General features: G+C 36.0%; 1 protein-coding gene across 4 annotated transcripts in view; it reads left to right on the top strand.

Annotated features, from left to right (window-relative positions):
* The window catches only part of CSNK1G3 (casein kinase 1, gamma 3), a 145554-nt gene that overhangs the window by 89959 nt on the left and 32122 nt on the right, over window positions 1-23473 (top strand). For 2 of the 4 annotated variants that reach the window (XM_006871628.1, XM_006871627.1), the window contains exons 6-10: window positions 6993-7078; window positions 7197-7281; window positions 9388-9533; window positions 10491-10586; window positions 16057-16152. In XM_006871628.1, coding sequence (XP_006871690.1) covers window positions 6993-7078; window positions 7197-7281; window positions 9388-9533; window positions 10491-10586; window positions 16057-16152 — 509 coding nt within the window. Of the gene's footprint in view, window positions 1-6992; window positions 7079-7196; window positions 7282-9384; window positions 9534-10490; window positions 10587-16056; window positions 16153-23473 lie in introns of all 4 variants that reach the window. The other 2 variants (XM_006871629.1, XM_006871630.1) reach the window with 2 other exon arrangements.

Genomic DNA, 23473 nt, shown 5'->3' with positions numbered 1-23473 from the left:
TATTTATTTATTTATTTATTTATTTATTTATTTTTGCTTGTGTCCCATACGCTGCTAGCACTAGGGATACAGCTGTGAAACAACCACACACAATTTCTTGCCCTTGTGGGACTTATAGTTTAATGAGGGGTGAGATGGGTTAAATGGCAGGTGGTCAAAGATCTGAGAAGGTAGAAAGTTCTCTGGAGATCAGTTAAACTGGGATGGGAGAGAGGGGCCCCCATTTGTTGCCAGTTTATTTTACTGTGACGGTGTCTATTGATGTAATGCTAGAAGCTATGGCACCAGTACTATAAACACCAGCAGGATCAGCCATAGTGGTGTGGTTTTAGCAGAACTACCAAAGTAACACAGACTAGGAAGAAGGAGAGGTGGATCACTTATGATTGGTTAGCTACTGAAAACCTTATGAATAAAAGTGTGGGATGACATTAAATGCGTATATGAAAAAAATAAAAGGTCATTCAAAGGACAGGAAAAAAACAAAATGGATGTCAAAAGAGACTATGAAAGTTGCTCTTGAACTTAGAGAAGCTAAAGTGGTTGGAAGAAATGATTTAGTGAAAGAAAATTTCAGAGGATAACTCCAGAAGACAAAATAAAGTATTAAAATGAAATGTACAAAGACTTAGAGTCAGAAAACCAAAGGGGAATAACACATTTGGCATTTCTCAAAATGAAAGAACTGAAGAAAAAATTCAAGTCTTGAATTGCAATATTGAAGGATGCTATGGGAAAAATATTGGATGCTGTAGAAAGCATCAAAAGTATACAGAAGGTATACATGGAGTAATGTACCAAAATGAGATGGTCAGTGTTCAACCATTTCAAGAGGTAACATAGGATCAAGAACCGCTGGTACTGAAGGAAGAAGTCCAAACTGCATTGAAAACATTGCTGAAAAAAAGGCTTCAGGAATTAATGGAATTGACTGGAGCCATTCAATCATGTCTGCCAACAAATTTGGAAGATAGCTACCTGCCAACCAGTTAAAGAGATCCATGTTTGTACCTATTCCAAACAGAAGTCACCCAACGGAATGTGGAAATCATCAAACAATATCAGTCATACCACAAACAAGTAATGCTAGGTTCAAGAACAGTTACAATAGTATGTCAGCACATAACTGCCAGAAATTCAAACCAGGTTGAGGAGGAGATGTAGAACTAGGAATATCATTGTTGATGTCAGGTAGATCGTGGCTGAAACAGAGAATACCAGAAAAACGTTTTCTTGTTCTTTATTGACTATTGCAAAACTTTCGACTGTGTGGATCATTACAAACTATGTATAGCACTGTGATGAATAAGTATTACAGAGCACTTAATTGTGCTCCTGAGGAACAGGTACACAGACCAAGAGACAGTTGTTCAAACAGAACAAAGGAATACTGAATGATTTAAAATCAAGAAAGATGTGTACCAGGGTTGGATCCTTTCATCATATTTATTCAATCTGTGTGTTGAATAAATAATCTGAGAAGCTAGATTATATAAAGAAGAACGTGGCATCAGGATTGGAGGAAGACTCATTAACATTTTATGATATGCAGGTGATAAAACCTTGCTTGCTAGAATCGAAGAATGACTGAAATACTGATGAATAACAAAGATTGCAGCATTTAGTATGGATTCCACGTCAGTGTAAAGAAAATGAAAATCCTCAGACACATGGAAAAAGCATTGAAGTTATCAAAGACTTCATTTTGCTTGAATCACAATCAATGCTTAGATGTATTTTTTGCTTAAAAATTTTAAGAAACGTTACACTTTTGATCCTATTATGAATGAATTTTTTAAAAAATTAGTTTTACAATTATTTGACTTTCGTATATAGGATATAATATAATGTAAAGTCAATGTAAATTTGTAGTCAGATAGTTAAACTTTTCAACTTACTATTTTTTAAGGTTTTTCTTTTCCTGTTGTAGTTCTCTTGAATTGCTATTTGGATTGATTGCCGTTTTAATATTTGTAAGATTTTTTTCCCCTCTTTTTCATTCCTGATATTGGCAATTTTTGTTTTGGGGTTTTTTTTCCCTCCTCCTTAATCTCTTATCTATCCCTTCCATCCTTCTTTCCTTCCTCCCTTGCTTCCTTGCTCCTTCCCCCACCCACCCCCACCCCCATTCTTTTTCATTGGATTTTTTCTGTTACTAATCAGTCTTTTGGAATTTATCAAGTATATCAGTCTTTTAAGAAAACTAAATTTGGGCTTTTTTGATTTAGTTTTTTTCTTATTTGCCATTTTATTGATTTCTACACATTCTATCCTTCTTTTTACTTACTTTGGGTTTTCTTTGCTTGTTTTCTAACTTTTTAGATCATCTGAATTTAACATTTAGAGCATTTGATCAATGATTATTACTCTTACTCTTTCAATATACACATTTTAAACAAACCCATTTTAGAGCATATATATATGGCACTGCTAGCTTTAGCCCGTAAATTTTGATAAATTATAGTTTGATTAGAATTTCATTTGAAATATCTTTTATTTTCCCTTGTGGCTTTTATTTATGAGCTATCAGTTATATTAAAATGAGTGGTTTGATGTCCAAATATGTTAGGAATCTCTAATTATATTATTATTGTTGATTTCTAATTTCATTTTACTGCTCTTGGCTCTTGAACCCTTTAAAGAGGTTTTGTGTAGCAGATTTGCCTAATATACATCATTTGATTTCTTGAGTGTTGCCTCTAGAAGTGTTGATTGTGGATCTAAGAAAAATGAAGTCTGAAATTTCATTCGTTTCTCCATTATCATGATGTTTTTTATTGGTCCAATTGTGATGATTTTTGTTTTCTTTACTTTGAGATGCAATCCATACTAAATACTACTGTCTTTGATTTTCATCGATAAATATTTTAAGTCCTCTTCACTTTCATCAAACAAGGTTGTGTTATCTACATGTCGCAGATTGTTCATGAATCTTATTCCAAGCCTGTTGCCACGTTTTACTTTATATAAACCAGCTTCTCAGGTGATGCGTAGGATAGAACATACGTGTTGTGCCACTACGCTTAGCAGTCTGTCTTGTTTTAGATTGTATTTGCAGTGGTTCAATCTAAACCCTGATCAGTGTTCAGTATTTGAGGAAGATCAACACTACACTGTTATGAAAAAATTTTGTTTTCGGTAGTCCTGAATGAAATATTTCATAACATTTTATAAAGATTCACCAGTATTTTACCGTGAGACATGAAATCACAACTTCCTTATTATGTTAATGTTCTTTCTGTGAATAGTGGTAAATGTGAGAACAGTCTATTTGTAGAAATGGCAAAGTAACAACTCTCAATCGCTACATTAAAACTGAGAAATAGTGGATTCCTAAGCCAGAGAAAGTAATGGTTAAAGATGTCATAGTGAACTTATATAGGGTTTCCGAGGATGTATGTCTTTAAAGGAGCAGAAAGCCTTATCTTGCTCCCAAGGACCGACTGGTGGGCTTGAACCGCTGACCTTGTTCACTTTCCAGTGCTGTCCTACAGAGCCACTGCACTTCCTGAAATTGAGAGTTGTTGTTATTAGATGCCGTCAGGTTGGTTCCAACTTATAGTGACCCTGTAGAAGGTTTCCAAGGAGTGGCTGATGAGTTTGAGCTGACAGTCTTGTGACTAGCAGTCCAGTGTTTATCCTGAAGCCCCACTCCAGGACTCTGTAGATTGGTAGTGGTAGTGGTGGTGGTTGTGTGACACCAAGTAGGCTCTGACTAGTAGCAACCTTGTATAGAGTTTCTTATGCTATAATTCTTAACAGGAGCAGAAAGCCTCATCTCTCTGCTGAAGAGCAGCTGGTAGATTCCAACTGCTGACCTTTCAGTTAGCAGCCTAGCTCGTAACTCATTACTCCTTCTGATTTGGGATTGTATGGACACTATTAATACAGAGAGAATTTATTTGGCAGATTATGTGCATTATTTAAAAAAAAAAAAAGTAATTTGTGAAAGCTAAAAAAACCTCAGGGGACTATTTAGCCCATTGGCATTTCATAGTTCACAAAGGCAATGTTTCTGCTTTCTTATTTGATGAGTAGTACACACCTAACTAATTTACAATTTTGTTGTTCATAGATGCCATCAAATTGGTACCGACTCATAGTGACCCTAGACACACAACAGAACGAAACACTGCCCAGTCCTAGGCCAACGTTCCAATCATTGCTATGCCTGAGCCCATCACTGCCACCATTGTACAAATCCATCTCTTTGGGGGGTCTTCCTCTTTTTATCTGACCCTCCTACTTTACCAAACATGATGTCCTTCTCCGGTGATTGGTCTTTCCTGGTCCAAAGTACGAGAGACAAAGTATGGCTTCCACGGAGAACTTCTGACTATGAATGGGAACCAACTTGAAGGCACTTTACCGCAACAACTACGTATGCATGCGAAGGTTGGGAAACGAATAAGGAAGACCTTAGAAGAATTGATGCATTTGAATTCATGTGTTGGAGAAGAATACTAAGAGTATGATGGGGTACCAGAAGAACCAAAAAATCATCCTTGGAGGAAGTGCAATCAGAATCCTCCTTAGAATCCAGGATGGTGAGAGTTTGTCCCCCAAACTTTGGATGTATTTTCAGGAAGGGCCAATCCTTGGAGAAGGACATCATGCTTGGTAAAGTGGAGGGTCAGTGAAAAAGAGGAAGACCCCCAATGAGATGGATTGACACATGACAGCAACAACTAGTGTAAGATATACCAATTGTTGGGAATGGCATAGGATTGAAGAGTATTCTGTGCGTGGATAAGGTTGCTATGAGTCAGAACTGACTTGATGGCACCTACCAACAACTTAACAACAGTTTTACTCAGCAGTAAAAGGTAACGAACATGTGTTGCATGCAAAAATAAGGATGAAACTTAACTTTGTGCTAAGTGAAAGAATCTAGATTCATGAATTTATACTGTATGATTCCACTCATATATAGCTCTGTAAAAAAATCAAATTTTAGGTATAGTGACTAAAAGCAGTGGCTGCCTGAAGTCATTAGGTATCTTGAAGTGGTAGATGTAGGGAGAAAGTAGATGACAAAGGCAAAATGGGAAGCTTTTGGAGTGTTAGAAATGGGTCTTGTTTATGGTCGTAATATTCCAATGATTTATGTTGTTAGAATTTACCAAATTATACCCCCACATGAGTATATTTTATTATATGTAAATTATGCTTCAATAAAGAATGTTTCTTTCTCAGTTGGTATCTAATCTGCCAGTACTTCAGAATCAACTGCTAAGCTTTCTAAAATGTACACCATCTTACTTTTTTCTCAAGTAGTCGTAATCTCAAGCACTAGGCCTGCTCATCTGAAATTTTTTGAAGTTTCAGACATGATTCTGATTCTCATTTGGAATTCAGAAATAGTGTTCTTTTGCATAACTTCTTATTTTTAACACTTTGAATTTAAAAGCTACTTTTAATCAACTTATTATTGAAAATGTTGTTATGTTTCATAACATACGCTTGGTGGCACTGTGGGCTAGGTATTGGGTTGCTAACTGCAAGGTCAGTGGTTTACGTCCACTGGAGAAAGATGAAGGCTGTCTGTTCCTGTAAATGTTTGCAGTCTTAGAAATTTTATGCAGGGTTTCTGTGAGTCAGAACTGACTCCATGGTAATGGTTTGGTTTTCAGTTTTGTTGTTGTTGTTATGTGCCATGGAGTCGTTTCCGACTCATAGCGACCCTGTACAGGGTTTCCAAGGCTGTAAATCTTTATGGGAGCAGAAAGACTCATCTTTCTCCCTCGCAGCAGCTGGTAGTTTTGAACTGCTAACCTTGTGGTTCACAGCTCAATTTGTAACCACCACGCTACCAGAGCACCTTTTACGTTCTTAAAACAAAAAGTTCTAGAAGTAAAGGAAAATCCCTATTTTACCACATTTTTTAGTATGCAAAGGAGAAGTTTAACTCCCACCTGTATTTTTCCAATTCTGTGTCCATTAGTAACAATTTGATGGGCATGATAGTACCTAATTTTTTATGTTTACAGAAAAAAAGATTTCTAGTATTATATATTACATAAATTGCTGGAAGTGGTATAAAGGCAAGTATAGAATATTATGAGAGTACATGTAGAATTGAGAACCTTTTCTGACTCCTTTACCCCAGATGAGATCCATGCTTTGAAGTTTGCTTTTAGGAAAGCATTTAGTTTTACTCAGATAGTATGAAGATTAACTATTGAGTTAGGTAAAATTTCTTCCACATGAATATCCTCTTATTGAAGAATTTTTTCTTTTATTGCTAGTCAGTGCTTTTTTATTAATTTAAAATACATAAATAACTTTAAATATTTAACTACAATGCCAAAAATATTTGTATTTCACCAAATATTTATAAGTATCTCCCTGAGCCTTAGGTTGTGATTATTATCCCTATACAACATCTCATTTCTAAAACAAAATTGGCCCGTCGAAAGTGGGCAGTATGCTCTATCAGCGTATTTGGGGTAGTGGACAGATTATTAATGTTGAGATAAATTTCTTAAAGCATATTACACAAAATACTCATTTTGTGTAATGTTAATGGAGAATATGTAAGATGGAGGGTTTGTTCTCACTTAACTTTAGAAAAAAAATAAGGTGAAATGAACTTAAAGCACTATAAACCCTGGGAATTTGTAGACTCTTTAATATGTTATGTTGTGAGTCTTTAAGAGAGATTTGTATAGTACACAGTGACTCTCTGACCATGTAACCCTTTTTTTGTTTTTTCTTGCATATATTTCCATCAATGTCTATATAGGGAGATACATCTGCCAATATCTAAGTACTCATAATGGCGTATATAAAAAATGTTTAATAATTACAGAGTAAGAATACTATAGTTTAACTAGGCATGATTTTTGTCATTTTTAGGCACTAAATCTGTTTTGTGTTTGCGTATTAAATTTTAGGAATTCATGTGTACATAATGAAAGTCTGTTTTCTAATCTTGCATCTTTAACTGGTAAAAGGAAGTGAAATTTATGTATGCTTCTCTTATATTTCAGAACAAAGTAGAAGAGATGATTTAGAAGCTTTAGGTCATATGTTCATGTATTTTCTCAGAGGCAGTCTTCCTTGGCAAGGTTTAAAGGTAAGTTTTGTTTTTCCTTACTGAATTTTATGAAGTGCTAGTAATAAGGTCCTTGCTTCCAACTAAATACTTAAAAAAATTATTACCTTCTAAAGATTTTTCCCCCCCACTGTTTTAGGCTGACACATTAAAAGAGAGGTATCAGAAAATTGGAGATACAAAAAGAGCCACACCAATAGAAGTGTTATGTGAGAATTTTCCAGGTAATGAATAATGCCATATTTGATACATGTGCTTATCCACTGGAACCCAGAAATGTTCATTTTCTTTGCTTATGTTTATGAGTATTTTTTTTCCATGCTTAAAAAAAAAAAAATTAGCTCAAAATTTGATTTAAGAAATGCCCATTATTTTATTCATAGACTGCACGGGCAATTTGTGCATCTGATTTATAATGGCAATAGAAGAAATTTTTTTTACATATTGACCAATGACAACTGAATTTATATTTTCTCTCAGGACATTTATTAAGTACTGTCAAGTCAATTCGGACTCAAAGTGATGATATGCATAAGAGAATGAAACACTGCCTAGTCTTAATGTCATCCTCACAACCATTGCTATGTTTGAGTCCATTGTAGTAGCCTCTGTGTCAGTTCATGTCATTGAAGGTTTTCCTCTGACCCTTTACTTTTCCAAGCATGGTGTTCTTCTCCAGGAAGTGGTCCATCCAGATAACATGAGCAAAGTTTGTGAGATGAAGTCTCCCTATTGTTGCTTCTAAGAGCATTTTGGCTGTACTTTGTGTATGACAGATTTGTTCTTCTGACAGTGCTTGCTACATTCAGTATTCGTCACCAACACCATAATTCATATACATCGATTCTTCTGTGATTTTCCTTATTCTTCGCCCAGCTTTCACATACAAGTGAGGAGACTGAAAATAGCATGACTTGAGTCAGGCACACCTTAGTCCCCAAACTGACATCTTGCTTTTTAACACTTTTTAAAAGAGGTCTCATGCAGCAGATTTGCCTATTGCACTTCATTGTTTGATGTCTTCACTGTTGCTTCCATGGACATTAATTTTAGATCCAAATAAAGGAATTCCATGATGGCTTTTCTCTGTTTATCATGATGTTTATTAGTTCATTTGTGACGATTTTTGTTTTCTGTTGAGGTTTATTCCATAGTGAAAGCTGTAAACTTTGATTTGCATTAGTAAATACTTCCAAGACTTTTTCTCTTTGAGCAAGCTAGGGAATGTCATCTGCGTACCTCAGGTTGTTAATGAGTTTTCCTCTAATCCTGATTTTGCAATCTTCATGTAGTTCAGCTTCTCAGATCACTTCTTCAGCATACAGATTGAATAATTATGATGAAAGAATATGGCTCTGATACATGTCTCCTGATGTTGAACCATGCAGTAGCCTCTTTTTCTGTTTGAATGACTGCCTCTTTGTCTTGGTATAAACTCACGAAACTCACTCCCTTTGAGTTGATTTCAACTTATAGTGCCCTGTATAGGGTTTCTTAGATTGTAAATCGTTACAGGAGTAGAAAGCCTCTTCTTTCTCCTGCAGACTGGTTGGTGGATTTGAACTGCCAATAGCAGTCCAGTGCTTATCCTAAAGCATCACCAGGGTATAGGTTGAAAATAATTTCATTTTCAAGTAGATGATGACTACCAAAGTTAACAAAATTTTACTTAGTAAAAGTTCTAAATCAACCAAATAATAATAATTGTTTTTCCAGTAATTACAATACATAGTATTTTATGTGTCTATATTAAGTGGAAAGAGAACTGGACTTTAAGATAGAAAACTGAGTTCCTGTCTCACTTTGATTTGATATTTACTGGGTCTCCTATGCAGTGCTGGTAATATTATTGTAATAATAATATCCTTAGCAGAGTATCATATGTGCTCATATTATTCATTGATAATAACCTTTAAATAAAAAACTAATACAAAGAAAATTACTGTTTAAATTATGAAACATTTTGAATTATTGAAGTACCCTTATTTAATTTTAATGTTTTTGTTACTATTTAGTTATTAAGTTGTTAATTCAGCCTCTTAATACTATCAAAGAATAAAAAATTATGTAAAATAAAATTTTAATCTTTTTAGATGAAATAAAGTAAAAACAATGACCTTTAAACTAAACCTTTTATTTTTTTGTCACTATGGTCTTTCCTGTCTTCTATCCTTTTTGATTCATTAATACTGAAATTTTGAATTTCAGTAGAATTTTGTTAATTTTTCAGCTTTTGTAGTAACCACTTGCTTGTAGACATTTAAAATGTTTTTGTTAACAAGAAACGTAGAAAATTATGATTAGAATAATTTTAATTTTCCTTATAGAAGAAATGGCAACTTATCTTCGTTATGTAAGAAGGTTAGATTTTTTTGAAAAACCAGACTATGACTACTTAAGAAAGCTTTTTACTGACTTATTTGATCGAAAAGGATATATGTTTGATTATGAATATGACTGGATCGGTAAACAGTTGGTGAGTATTATGCTATATAATAAAATATTACTTATATTGTATTCATCTTTTTATTAGTACAAATCCTTCATTTGAAAAGAATTGAAAATTAATACTTTCTAAAAGGATCAATGGTATTTCCCATGTATGGACATTTCTTAAGGTAGCACAATGCTAAAATAATTCTTTGAATTTTATTAAAACTCTATGTATGGACTCTCTGTGTTTTAGAATAGGAGTTATTTTGAACTTTTCATCCTTGGTTTAGTTCTTTCTTCCACATAACAGTTGGTGGTTTTGAACTACTGTCTTTGCAATTTGTAATCCAGTGCCTATAAATTTGAGTATGTTTAAATTTTTCTAAAGGTACTCAATTTTCACAGGTTTTAGAAAAATTGTCATAATTATAAGATGAGTGCTCATTATTTCAATAAATATCATGAACTTTTTTCTTTGAAGACATGATTAGAAACTGAATATTTACTTTTAAATAAAGATATAAAATTTCCTTAAATTGTGGCTTAGTTTTAGTGAATTTTTACTCATATTTGGAATGACCAAACTCTCAGACTCATGTGTTTTTGAGCAGTTGATTTATTCATTAATTTTATGTATATTTTTAAACCTAAAGTGATTTTGAATATATTTGGTATTTATGATGTAAATCTAGATGAACTTCAATTTATTTGTGTTAGGTTTTATTAGGTTTTGAGTTATTTGAAGAAAAAACACACCCAGAAAACCCAAGACATGAGCTGCTTCTTTGAATAAAAATGTTGACAATAGCAATATTCCTAGTGTATTTTTTTATTTTAAAGTAATATTATTTTTCTTAAAATATTTAACAGTATATTATCTTTTCTTAAGGTTTTCAGTTATTCAACCATGTCTTATATTTTTGCCCTTTAAGTAGTGAGATGATTTTAAATGAGATTTTTGCAATTGAATGTATTAATACTAGTTATTATTACATTGTAGCCTACTCCAGTGGGTGCAGTTCAGCAAGATTCTGCTCTTTCATCAAACAGAGAAGCACATCAACACAGAGATAAGATGCAACAATCCAAAAATCAGGTTTGCTGTCCTTTTAGATATGAAATTCCTTCATTTGTTTCTGGATTACTTTCTGACAATTTATGAATATGTTTTATAGCCATATACAGATGACAACGTTGTATGTTACTATGTATGTATATCTGTGTATACACATGTTAATATATTGAATAATTAGAATACCTGTATTTTTCAATTAATACAGTAGATTATACAGGTGTATATATTGAAGGTTTGAAACAAAAAATTTTGTCAGTATATGTATTTCTACTTATTTTATCAATTTAATAGTCTAAAGAAAAGTATTTTTACAAGTAGAGCAGTAATACACCATAATCAATCTGTGTCTTTTAAATCATAATTCCTAATTAGTGACATAAATTAATATAAACTTTGAACAGTCTGCAGTATCCTATTGTTATTAAGAGCTATAGAGTGTGTTCTGACTCATAGTGACCCTGTATAGGATTTCCAAAGAGCAACTGCTGGATTTGAACCACCAACCTATGGTTAACAGGACTCCTGATATCCTATTTGTTGTTGTTGTTGTTAAGTGCCATCAAGTCTTTTCTGACTCATAGTGACCCTATATAGGATTTATGAGTTGCAGCTGGTGGGTTTGAGCTGCTGACTTTGTGGTTTACAGTCCAATGCTTATCCTACAGTACCACCACACGTGGCGGAGGGGGGGAGGGAGAAGCTGTTATAATATCCTGTTAGAATGAATGCTAATACCACTTGATTGTTCTAACCATAGTCTAGTTGAGTTTAATAAATTATGCATTAAGTTTCTGCTATTGGAAAACTGTTTTACACACTGCAGAAATGCAGAAGCAATACACAGTACAAAATAATTTTCTAATAAGTGGCTAAGAGCATTGTTAGAGATCAGAGTTCACTCATTTTTGAAATCAAATGTATCTGGATGTGACTTGACCCTGAGTAAATTGATCTTTCAGAGCTTCATGTTAATTCCTAGTACATAACAAAGGTTCAGTAAATCTCAGCTGTTGTGGTTGATGTTACTACTATAATGCTTATATTGATAACTAAATCACAAAATAGAAAGAACTATATAATATGAAAATTAATAAAGCACTTTGGAGAACCAGGGAATGTATGTGGAGCTATAAGCAGATAGCCTGAAGAATGAGCAGAATATTTTAAAGGCACATTAAGAAATAAATTCATTTTGGCAACTATAAACAGTATAAAATATGACTTTAATATAAAATTAAAGTACAGAATTTAATTTGTTTTAGAAATAGCAAGAAGTTCAATTTGGTTGAAGCAGAGAGTAGATAGATGGAAAGAGATTGAGATGAAGGAGATAAGATTGATCAAGATTGAGGAGTTCATGTTTCCTGGAAAACAGATAAAATTTTTCTTTTTTTTTAAAGTTTTTGTTGTGAATTGAGTGAAAGGTTACAGGGCAGATTAAAAAACTGATAAAATTTTGAGCAATATTTTTTCACCGTTTTATTTTTTGTAAAAAGAATCTTTATTGAAGCTATCTTTAGCATAAAATTTTTTGCTAATACCTGAGTTAAAACAGTGTCCTCATAGTAAGTTTCAGTCATAATGCTTTTTGGAGATGATAAGTATACTGTCAGTTTCCTTTTACTACTTTTATTCCCTCAGCGTTTAAGTGGGGGTTAAAGCAAGAGGCGAAAACCAAAGGAAAACATACCACTTTTTAAAAAGCCACAGCAAAATGAAATGGCTATTTAACTTCAAGATGCATTTAACTATTTTATGCTAGTATATACACACACACACATATATATAATCCCTCTCTCTATGTACATATAGGATATATATGTGTGTGTGTGTGTATGTTTCTTATAGTGTAAATCAGCCTACTGTCTAACCTCCCAGCTGTAGTATAAGGCTGCAGCTGTTCCTTCAGAAACACAAATAGGTAAAAATGAAGAAACAATAGGCTGGATATTCCATATGTACTATCCCCAAAGCACTTTTTGAATTCTTACAAGAATTTGAATTCTTACAAGAATATATATATACACACACACTACAGTGCCACAAAAACCAAACATTTGCTTTGCAATGAATTTTTATAAGAATTCAGAGTTTTTGTAAATGGTATATATGGAATATCCTTTCTAGTGGTTCTTCATTTTAGGATTGTTGTTGTTTGTTGTTATGTGCTTTTGAGTCAGTTCCGACTCATAGTGACCCTGTATAGGTTGCCAAGGAGTGACTGGTTGGTTTGAACCACCAACCTTGCAGTTCAAACCAACCTTGCAGTCCAGTGCTGCTTCTACAGTATTATACCATCTTGAAAAAACTGTTCTTAACTACCTGAACATTCACTAAGCACTTAAATTTTCTGAAAATTCATAGTTTACAATAAAAAAATAAGGCAACTCTTTCAAATGACTGAATTATTTGATTTGGTAATGTCTGTAATGTAATATCTCCAGATCAAGGATTCTTAACTTAGAGTCAATGGTTGAAGTCCAGGGGTTCCTAAAATTGTATAAAATGTTGAATGCACATACATGTTTTTTCTGAGGAGAGAGTTCATTCTTTTTACTGTCTTCTTAAAGAAGTTCATGACCCCAAAATATTGTCTGTTGCCCAAGTGTTTGTCTCAAATTAGCGTTAATTCTTTTATCCTATCTAGATTTCATTTGATTTCATTTATTTCAGTTTAACCTATAAATCTGCTTAATTCTGGGTATGAATATGGAGGTTTAATGGAAAGACTTTATTGGACTATCATAATTACTTTGATGACATACTTTAAACAAATTTTGTCATGCTATTTGTTGTTGTTAAGTGTTGTCAAGTCGGTTCCGACTCATAGTGACCCTGAATAGGGTTTCTTAGGAGCAGCTGGTGATTTTAAACTGCTGACCTTGTGGTTCGAGTCTTGTACTGATCCTACAGAGCCAGACCAGGAGTCCCTTCATGCTATGTTGTTGTTGTTAAGTGCTGTCGACTCAGTTCCAACTCATAGTGACCCTGTATAGGGTTTTCAAGGAGCTGTTGTTGAGTTTGAACCACCAACCCTGTGGTTCAAACCAACCTTGAGGTCTAGTGCTTATCCCGCAGTGCCACACCAGAACTCCATACTTTTGATTATATAATTTTGCATTGTACAATTTAGTATATGAAACTTTGTGCCAAATAATTACTAATTGTATGTACTTGAATTTAACATTTCTTCCCCAAAGGGTTATTTTGACCACATATGTAGTTGGTCTTCCTGTAGTGTATATCAGCCTGCTATCCAACCTCCCAGCTGTACTATAAGGCTGTAACTGTTCCTTCAGAAACACAAATAGGAAAAATGTAGAAACACTAGACTGGATATCCCATATGTATTATCCCCAAAGCACTTTTTGAATTCTTGCAAGGAATCATTGCAAAGCAAATGTTTATTTTTTGTGGTTCTGTAGGATCAGCACTGGACTGAGAACCATAAGGTTGGCAGTTCAACCCACCAGCCACTTCTCGGAAATCCTATACAGGGCTGCTATGAATTGGAACCGAATCAGCAACATTTAACAACAACAGCAGCGACATGTAGTATTTCACTAATTTTCATCTAGCAAAAAGGCCCACTGCCTACTTCTACAAGTGGAACAGATCAACATGAGCCCACACTTTGAACCTTGAGATAGATCTGTTGTAGCCCCTTGGTCAGGAGTCCGAGGGAACTTTGAATCTCTAAGCAGTTCTAAAAAAGGAAAATGTTGAACTATGTGGAAGCCATGGCTGACTGCGAACTTAAGAGTCACTACGGCAAGAGATTATTAGAGTCCTGGTGTAACACTGCAGGATAATGCACTGGCTTGCAAGGTCGTTTTGAGCTGCAAGGTTGGTTTGAGCTGCAAGGTTGGAGGTTCAAACTCACCTGCTGTTCCTCGAAAACCCTATGCCGTATCACTGTGAGTTGGAACCAGCTTGGTGACACTTAACAACAACAAGACTAGAGATCATTTGCATGGTATTTTCAAACTAGCTCTGACTTAAACCTATGATTTGTTCCCAGCAGCCTTGAAGTATCCTTTGTTATAGGGTCTTATTACTTGGCACTTTGTGGTAAGAATTTCTAGACATAGGTTCAAGGGAGAAAAAAACAAAGAAAGAAAGAAAGGAAATAGCAGTGAAGAGTATCTGCAATTGTGGTAAAGAGCCAGGTGTATAGTAAAAACAGCATCAACCCAGAGGTTTGAATTCTTGCTGTACTCCTTGCTAGCTCTTTGATCTTAGAGAAATGTTTAATGTCTCAATGCCTCAGTGTCCCCTTCAGTAAAACAGGGATGATACTGTTTATCTGAAAAATAAATCACACGCATAAGGCAATTAATACAGAACCAAACTCGTTATGATGATGTTGTTATATGTCGTCAAGTCGGTACTGACTCATGGCCACCTTGTATAGGGTTTCTGAGAGCAACTATTGGGTTTGAACAGCTGACATTTCAGTTACCAGTCACTCCAGTGCTTATCCTACAGTGTCACATAAGGGCCCAAACACTTAATAGGAATGTAAACATTGTGTTCTCCCCTGTCCTTACTGGTAGTGCTTTCCACATTCCTGAAACTACAAACTGACATTTATTGAGCATTCTTACTTCTGCTGCTGCTGTTGTTGTTAAGTGACATTGATTCAGTTCCTACTCATAGCGACCCTGTATAGGGTTTCTGAGGAGCAGCTGGTGAGTTTGAACGGCCAACCTTATGATTCAAACTAACCTTGAGGTCCTGTGGATTATCCTGCAGCACCATGGTTACTACCATGCAGATTTATTGAGGGATCTAAAAACATCAATAATTATCAATCTATTTATTTGAAAGCAGTTCTTTAATTTGAACAAGATAAAAAGAGATCAAGGATTCAAAAGAATTTTTATGTATGAAGGATTGTTGTTTTGCTTTATTTTTTTAATTTGGTTGTTTTGTTACATCCTTGAACTGTTTTTTATTTTCTCATATAATGCACACAATCTCTAACAATACTAAGCAAGAGGGTTTTTTTTTTTTTTTTTCGCTTAAGTTTCTAAGTAAACCATTTAAGGACTGTGAGTCTCTCCTACTTTGTTAAAAGTAGATCCTCATCAGAAAAAGAATGAGAATCTCTATTGTAAAAAACAAAAAATAGAGTAGATGGGTTTTTAGTGTACTCATCATTTTTTTCTTTTTCTTAGGTACCTCCCAGGCTCTTCATTAACTTTATAAAGTTAGAGGGTTGAGTCTGTGATCTCAACATCCTTTCACATATAAAATTCTGTGGTTCTGCATATTTTTTTTTTTATTGCGGTTCATTATGTAATTGTAATGATTTTACTGTAATCCCTCCACATCATTATGCTAACCAAACTACATCTATGATTCAGAATAGTAAGGGTATTTTAAATTTCCTATTATACGTTTGTTTTAATATATCATAAGGATGAGATGTTTAACGTATTGGGTTTTTCTTCCTCCATGCATGCCATATGCTTTAAATAAATGGCAGTCGGCAGACCACAGGGCAGCTTGGGACTCCCAGCAGGCAAATCCCCACCATTTGAGAGCTCACCTTGCAGCAGACAGACATGGTGGCTCGGTACAGGTATTTTCTGATTTTTGCATGAGTGATTATTTCCCGAATTTATATAACTAACCCTTTTTTTGGAACTCATGGCATGATTTCATACTCTAATGAAAAGCTTATTGCTGAACTGTTCTATAATCCTATTTCTTTGTTATTTAACCAAAAACCAAAATTAACATGGTCCAAAATGACCACCAGAGATTCTAAGATTTTGCCTTTGTTCATTTTTGCAAGTATATGCAACAATATTTAAGTATGCCATTCTCATAGCAAATTAGAAAAACAGATGGGATTATTTGAAATATATGTTAAACTTGATTATCTAGTAGTAGGGTTGATCTTTTTTAATGCATTACGAAGTAGTAGAACATTTTTATATCTTTTTCCTTTCGTTAATTTTACCTACTTAACTCCTTAAGTCAGTTACATAGGCATCTAATTTTCTCCATCCTTCACTGATCTTATCTTTTCTTCAGTCATCTGCTTACTTATATTTATTGTTTTCCAATGAATGAGTTAAGACCTCTCCATAATACAGAAATATGTACATTCATAGGTACTCAGAATATACTTTCTGATGAATTCGTAAAATAAACATGACCCCAATTTTTACAGTGTTTATTTGTATTTGTCAGAGCATCAGATGATGGAAATGATTTTAATGACAGATATTTGACACTTCCTCGGTTAACATTATATATGTTGTTGTTATATACAGGGTCGCTATGGGTCGGAACCGACTTGATGGCACTTAACAACAACAACATATATAAAGTAAATTTAAAACAATTTTTTATTTGTTCTTTTTTTCTCTTTCTATACATTTACAGATAGCTTCTGTATTCTTTTTTCCCCCTAAATTTTAAGTTTTTTTAATATATATTGTAGTAATAGGTCAAGATTGCTGAACCTCATGTCTTTTTAAATGTCTTTTTAAGGTAATCTAAATACCTGTTTAAAGTGATTGGTAGAGCAAAAGTTGATGTGTTCTAATTTAATTTAAAGTCTTTTCATTTTCAAAAATTTCTTTCCACATATCTCCACTTGAACATTTTTTCCATTATTTATTTTTACCAAATCTGAATTTTTTCTTAGTATCTAGTTTTATCAACTGGATTTCATTCTTTATTTGAATTATAAAAATAAAATTCAGTATCATAATCTTAAAGCCTTCATGTTTCACTCACAAATTTGAAATAGATTGTAGAACTAAACATTTCTTAAAATTTTTTTATTCAGTAGAATTTTTCAGTATTTGAGGTATTTGGATAATCCCGTAAAACCCAGAGTAAGGGACTCAGACTGAAGTGTTGAAAAAAAAATTTTTTTTCCCTTTAAAGTTTTTATTGTGAATTGAGTGATGGTTTACATGGGGGAACATCAGTTTGTTTCATTGCAGTGATTACAGTCCCCTGCATGTGAAGTGTAAAAATTTTAATAGACTCAGTTATATCATTGGAAAAGATAATTAAGCAAGTTTATATTTCATATGCAAAATACAAACAAGATTACATGTGTTATCTGTATACATTTAAGTGTATCTTATGTGTGTGCGTTGTAGCAAGTGTTTACTCAGTGCTCTGGTTAAACTACAACAATTAAGAAACTATTAGAAAACTTTTCTACCCTATCTCCATGGTTGGCAGCTTTGCTGTTATGGATCGTGTGCTGCACATATACTGCTGTGTTGTTTCCCTGATGGCCATGGCTTTACTCATCACTCATGTGTAGAATACCCGCTTGCCCCCACAGTCAGTGACATGCTTCCCATGTGACCAATGCCTCTGCAGTTCGGCCACACATCCTTGTGCCCACTGCCACACCACCTTTTCTTTTTTTGTGTGTTGCTGAGGGTTAATGCACTGGGCTTCAAAGTCGGCTTGAACTGCAAGGTCGGCTGTTCAAGCTCACCAGGTGCTAAAGGGAAACCCTGTACAGGGTTGCTATGAGTTGGTATTAACTCAGCCATGCATAACAACAACAGCAGCAACATGGGAGTTAACTACCATGGCCCCACTAGCTAGCCACACCCTCCTTACCTGCCACCCAACCTACTGAACCAGTGCTGCCACTCACTCCTGCACGAGTGGATTAGCAACAGGTGATGGTCAACACCTGCCCAGCCTTCCCTCAGCTGTTCTACATGACCAGTGACCAAATCTGTGCCCACACTCCCACCTTCTACCCTACCCATCTGGACACAGACAATGAGTGCTTCAATGCTGCCAAACTAGTGGCTAGAGTAGTATACCGGCCCAGACTGCCTAGATATATCAAAATAAGACAAAACTAAAATTCAAGATGAAACAAAAGAATATACAATCAACAAACACATACAATAATACCCCAATCTCTCAGACACGATTTTTTGTTTTTATTAAGTGTCATCAAGTCAGTTCTGACTTACAGTGACCCTGTGTAGGGTTTCCAAGAAGCAGCCGGTAGTTTTGGACTGCTGATCTTGTGGTTCAGAGTCCAATGCTAATCCAACAGTGCCACAAGAAGATGTAACATTGTGAAAATACCATTTCTACCCAGATCAATCTACAGATATAATGCATTCCCAATCCATATTCCATCAACATTCTTTAAAGAGATGGAAAAACAAATAACCAACTTTACATGGAAAGGAAAGAGATCCCAGATAAGCAGGGAGGCCTCAGATTTCCCAGCCTCAGTACCAACTGCACTGTCATCGTAGTCAAAATACCTGGTACTGGTACAATGACAGAAGCATAACAACTGGAACAGAATTCAGAACCCAGAAATAAAATCATCCACCATTGGACAGGTCATCTTTGACAAAGGGCCTAATTCCATAAATGGGAAAGGGATAGTCTCTTTAACAAATGTTGTTGTTAAGTTCTGTCGAGTAGATTCTGACTTCTGTCGAGTGGGTACTGACTCAAGGCAACCCTATATAGGTTTTTCAAGGAGCAGCTGGTAGGTTTGAACTACCAACCTTGTAGTTCTCAGTGCTGATTGTACAGTAACACACCAGGAGTCCAAATTGTTGTTAAGTACCATGGAGTCGTTTCTGACTCGTTAGTGGCCCTGCACAGGGTTTTCGAGGCTGTAAATCTTTACGGGAGCAGAAAGCCTCATCTTTCTCCCATGCAACAGCTGGTAGTTTCAAACTGTTGACCTTGCAGTTAGCAGCCCAATTCATAACCACTACACTACCAGAGCTCCTAATGGTGCTGACAAAATTGGATATCCATTGGTAGAAAAAATTAAAGCAGGATCCATATCTTTTTCATCATATACAAAAATGAACTCAAGATGGATCAGAGACCTAAAGGTAGAACCTAAAATTCTAAAGATCAGTGATGAAAAAAATAAGGGCAACCTTAAACCAAATCAAACTCATTGCCTTTTTTTAAATATATATTTTATTGTGAATTATGTGATAGTTTACATGGGAGAATATTAGCTTTGCATTCATGCTATCGTATATTGTTTCATTGCTGTGGTTACAGTCCCCTCCATGCATCATCAACCATCCAAAGGGTATACCCTGCAAGCCTGCCCCCCCCCATCCCCCCCATCAACACACAGTTCCTCTCCCTCTCTGGGTCTAAAGTCCCCAGCCGCTCCATCTTTCCACGTCATTGTCTCTGCAACCATCTCTGGCGTCACTTCTTCTCTGGACAGGGTCCTTGCTCTCCGCTCTTTTCCCTTGATGGTCACAGGGACCTCTGCTCCTAGATTGCAAAGTCTATCACTCCCCTCCTTTTGCTTTAAAACGTCTACCTTTACATTTCCAGCCCTCACAATCAGTCCAGTTAACAATTATTCACTGCTGTATCACAAGAGACCTACCTGCATCTCCTTTCATCATCCCCGCCTAGACAGATTGGATACTACTCAGTGGAGATTTTACCTTCCTCCACAGCCTCTGGATCTAGGCTCCATTTTGAAAGCTTGTAAGCCAGTCACTTCTTGCCTTTGTAGCACCCCTCCTCCCCATTTTGGGTAGCCAGTGTCCAAGTTGCCCATCCATGTCTACTCTGTGTATGGAGGGGGTGGGAATGATCCTCACTGTAAAGATTTGTCCACTTTTTTGAGCTACTGCATCCATAGGTATAGGTCAAGTTCATCAAATTGTATCAGATTACTCTTTTTTCCCCTCTTCTTTCTTCTTCTAGTTGGGCTCTGATCATGCAGTCATCGAAGCCAGGTCAATTGGTTATTATCTGCATGTGTGGGTGTTCTTAGCATATGCCCTCTCTTCTTATCAGCTGTACGCTTCACTCGCCACTCTAGTCCTCTGTGGCTATGTCACTGACTCTAGGCCCAAGAGTCCCTAGGTCTTGCCACACTGCTGGCCAACCAGGTCTCCACCTGGGTTCCCAGGAGTCTGTTGAACGTTTTAGAGCTTAGCTAGCAGCTTCATTGTTGTTTTTCCCTCACTTCCCTGTATCAGTGATGAACGTGGTCACCAATCAGAGCATGTATACCCATTGAGTCTTAGTCTTGGAAGGGGGTTTTCCTGAGGGGACCCGACCACTTGCCTTGTTATCTCCTGGACGAGCAACTTGTTTGTTCTTGTAGAGTAATCAGTCAGACTGCCTATATTTTCTATTTTTCCTATCGGTCTTTCTTTCAAGAAGTATATCTTTTGTTCTTCTAGCCACTCCAGGCTGGTGGGCTTATCCTTTCAAGTGGAAATTTCCCACCTCAGAAGATTCTGGATGCAATTCAGAATTCCACCTATGGTCTTATGTCAACTCATTGCCTTTGAGTTGATTCTGATTCATTGAGACCCTATAGGACTGAGTAGAATTGCTCCATAAAGTTTCTAATGCTGTAAATCTTTACAGAAGCAGACTACATCGTTTTTTTCCCACGGACCTTCTGGTGGATTTTAACCACTGATTTCATTAGCAACCTATTGCCTAACCCACTGCACCACCAAGACTTCTTGGATCAAGCTTTGGTTGTTGTTAAGTGCTCTTGAGTTGGTTTTGACTCACAATGACTCTATATAGAGTTTCTAAGGAGTGGCTGGTGAGTTTGAACCACCAACCTTGCAGTTAGCAGTCCAGTGCTTATCCTCCAGCACCTTAGGTGCCATAAATGATGGCATATAATGCATCAAGCATAACTAATACACACAAACTGCGGAAGATAAACTAGATGGGTTTGACCTCCTGAAAATCAAGCAGTTAATGCACATCACAAGACTTTTCCCTAAAGAATAAAAAGAGAACCTCCAAACTTGGAAAAAGGTTAGCAATGACCTAGTTAACAAGAAACTAATTTCTCAAATTTTAAGAAAACTTTTAACATCTCAACACAACAAAGACAAATGTTCCAATTAAAAAATTAACAGAAGACATTTATACACACTTGACCAAAAAGACTTTCAGGTGGGCAACAAAACAAATGCTTGCAATAATTGCTCTGTTGTTGTTGAAAGTGCTGTCATTTCAGTTCTGACTCATAGCTACCCTATATAGGGCTTCTGAGGAGCGACTGTTGAGTTTGCACTGCTGACCTGGTGGTTCAAACCAACCTTGCAGTGTAATGCTTTATCCTATAGCACCATAGCAGGAATCCTTGTTGTTGCTATTAGGTGCCATCGAGTCGGTACTGACTCATAGTCACCCTATGCACAACAGAACGAAATACTGCCCGACCTGGGCCAACCTCACAATAATTGCAACACTTGAGCCCATTGATCTTGCCACTTTGCCAGTCCACCTCACTGGGGATCTTCCTCTTTTCCTCTGACCCTCCACCCTAGCAAACATGATATCCTTTTCTAGCGACTGGTCCCTCCTGACAGTATGTCCAAAGTATGAGAGACGAAGGTTGTCCATCTTGGCTTCCAAGGAGCACTCTGGCAGTACTTCCTCCAACACAGATCTGTTTGTTCTTTTGGCAGCCCATGGCACTTTCAATATTCTCCTCCAGTACCATAACTCAAAAGCATCAATTTTTCTATGGTCTTCCTTATTCACTGTCCAGCTTTCACATGCATATGAGGTTATTGAAAATACAATGGCTTGGGTCAGGTGCACCTTAGTCCTCAAGCTGACATTTTTGCTCTTCAACACTTTAAAAGATCTTGTGCAGCAGATTTGCCTGATGCAATACGTCGTTTGATCTCTTGACTGCTGCTTCCATGATGGTTGATAGTTGATCCAAGAAGAATGAAGTCCTTGACAACTTCAATCTTTTCTCTATTGATAAGATTGTTGTTTGTGGGTCCAGTGGGGAACATTTTTGTTGTCTTTACGTTGAGATGCAATCCATACTGAAGGCTGTGCTCTTTGATCTTCATCAGTAAATATTTTAAGTCTTCTTCACTTTCAGCAAGTAATGTTGTGTCATCTGCATATCACAGGTTGTTAATGAGTCTTCCTCCAGTCTGATGCCACATTTTTGTTCATAGAACCCACCTTCTCATATTATTTCTCAGCATACAGGTTGAATAAGTATGGTGAAAGAATACAACCCTGTCGCACACCTTTCTTAATTTTAAGACTCCTTAATGGGATGCAAATAAAAACTACAATAAGATACCATGTTACCCCAACAATAATGATGCTAATTTAAAAAACAAAAATGGAAAATAACAAATGTTGGCTAGGTTGATAGGATATTGGAACTCTTATACACTCCTGGTAAGACCGGAACAACCACTGTGGAACGTGGTAAAAGGCTTTCTTAAATCTAGAAATGAAGATACTATGTGATCCAGCAATCCCAATACTACGTATATATCCTAGAGAAATAAGAGCCATGACTGGAACAGATATGTACACAGCAATGCTCATCTCAGTGCTATTCACAATAGCAGTAAGATAGAAACAACTTAAGTACTCATCAGTGAAATAATGGATTAACAATCTATGGCACATATACACACAGGAATACTGTGCAGTGTTAAATAATTTTAATGAATCTGCAAAACATCTCATAGCATGACTAAATTTAAAGGACGTTGTTGTTGTCAGGTGCCATCGAGTCGGAACCGACTCATCGTGACCCCATTCACATCAGACCCAAACAATGTCTGATCCTGGGCCAACCTTACTGCTGCTGCCACACTTGACGCCATCAATGATGCCACCTGGCCAATCCATCTTGTTAGGGGTCTTCCTCTTTTTCTCTGACATTCCACCTTACCCAGTATGACATCCTTCTCCAGCGACTGTTCCGTTCTGACAATATGTCCAAAGTATGAGAGATGAGGCTTAGCCATCTTGGCCTCCAAGGAGCACTCTGGCTGCACTTCTTCCAAAACACATCTATTGGTTCTTTTGGCAGTCCATGGCACTTTCAGTATTCTCCTCCAACACCACAACTCAAAGGCATCAATTCTTCTACG

This window comes from Chrysochloris asiatica, unplaced genomic scaffold (assembly GCF_000296735.1).
Source record: "Chrysochloris asiatica unplaced genomic scaffold, ChrAsi1.0 scaffold00171, whole genome shotgun sequence".
NCBI lineage: Eukaryota > Metazoa > Chordata > Mammalia > Afrosoricida > Chrysochloridae > Chrysochloris > Chrysochloris asiatica.
Note: the sequence above shows the minus strand (reverse complement) of the source record. Positions and strands in the feature narration are given on the sequence as shown.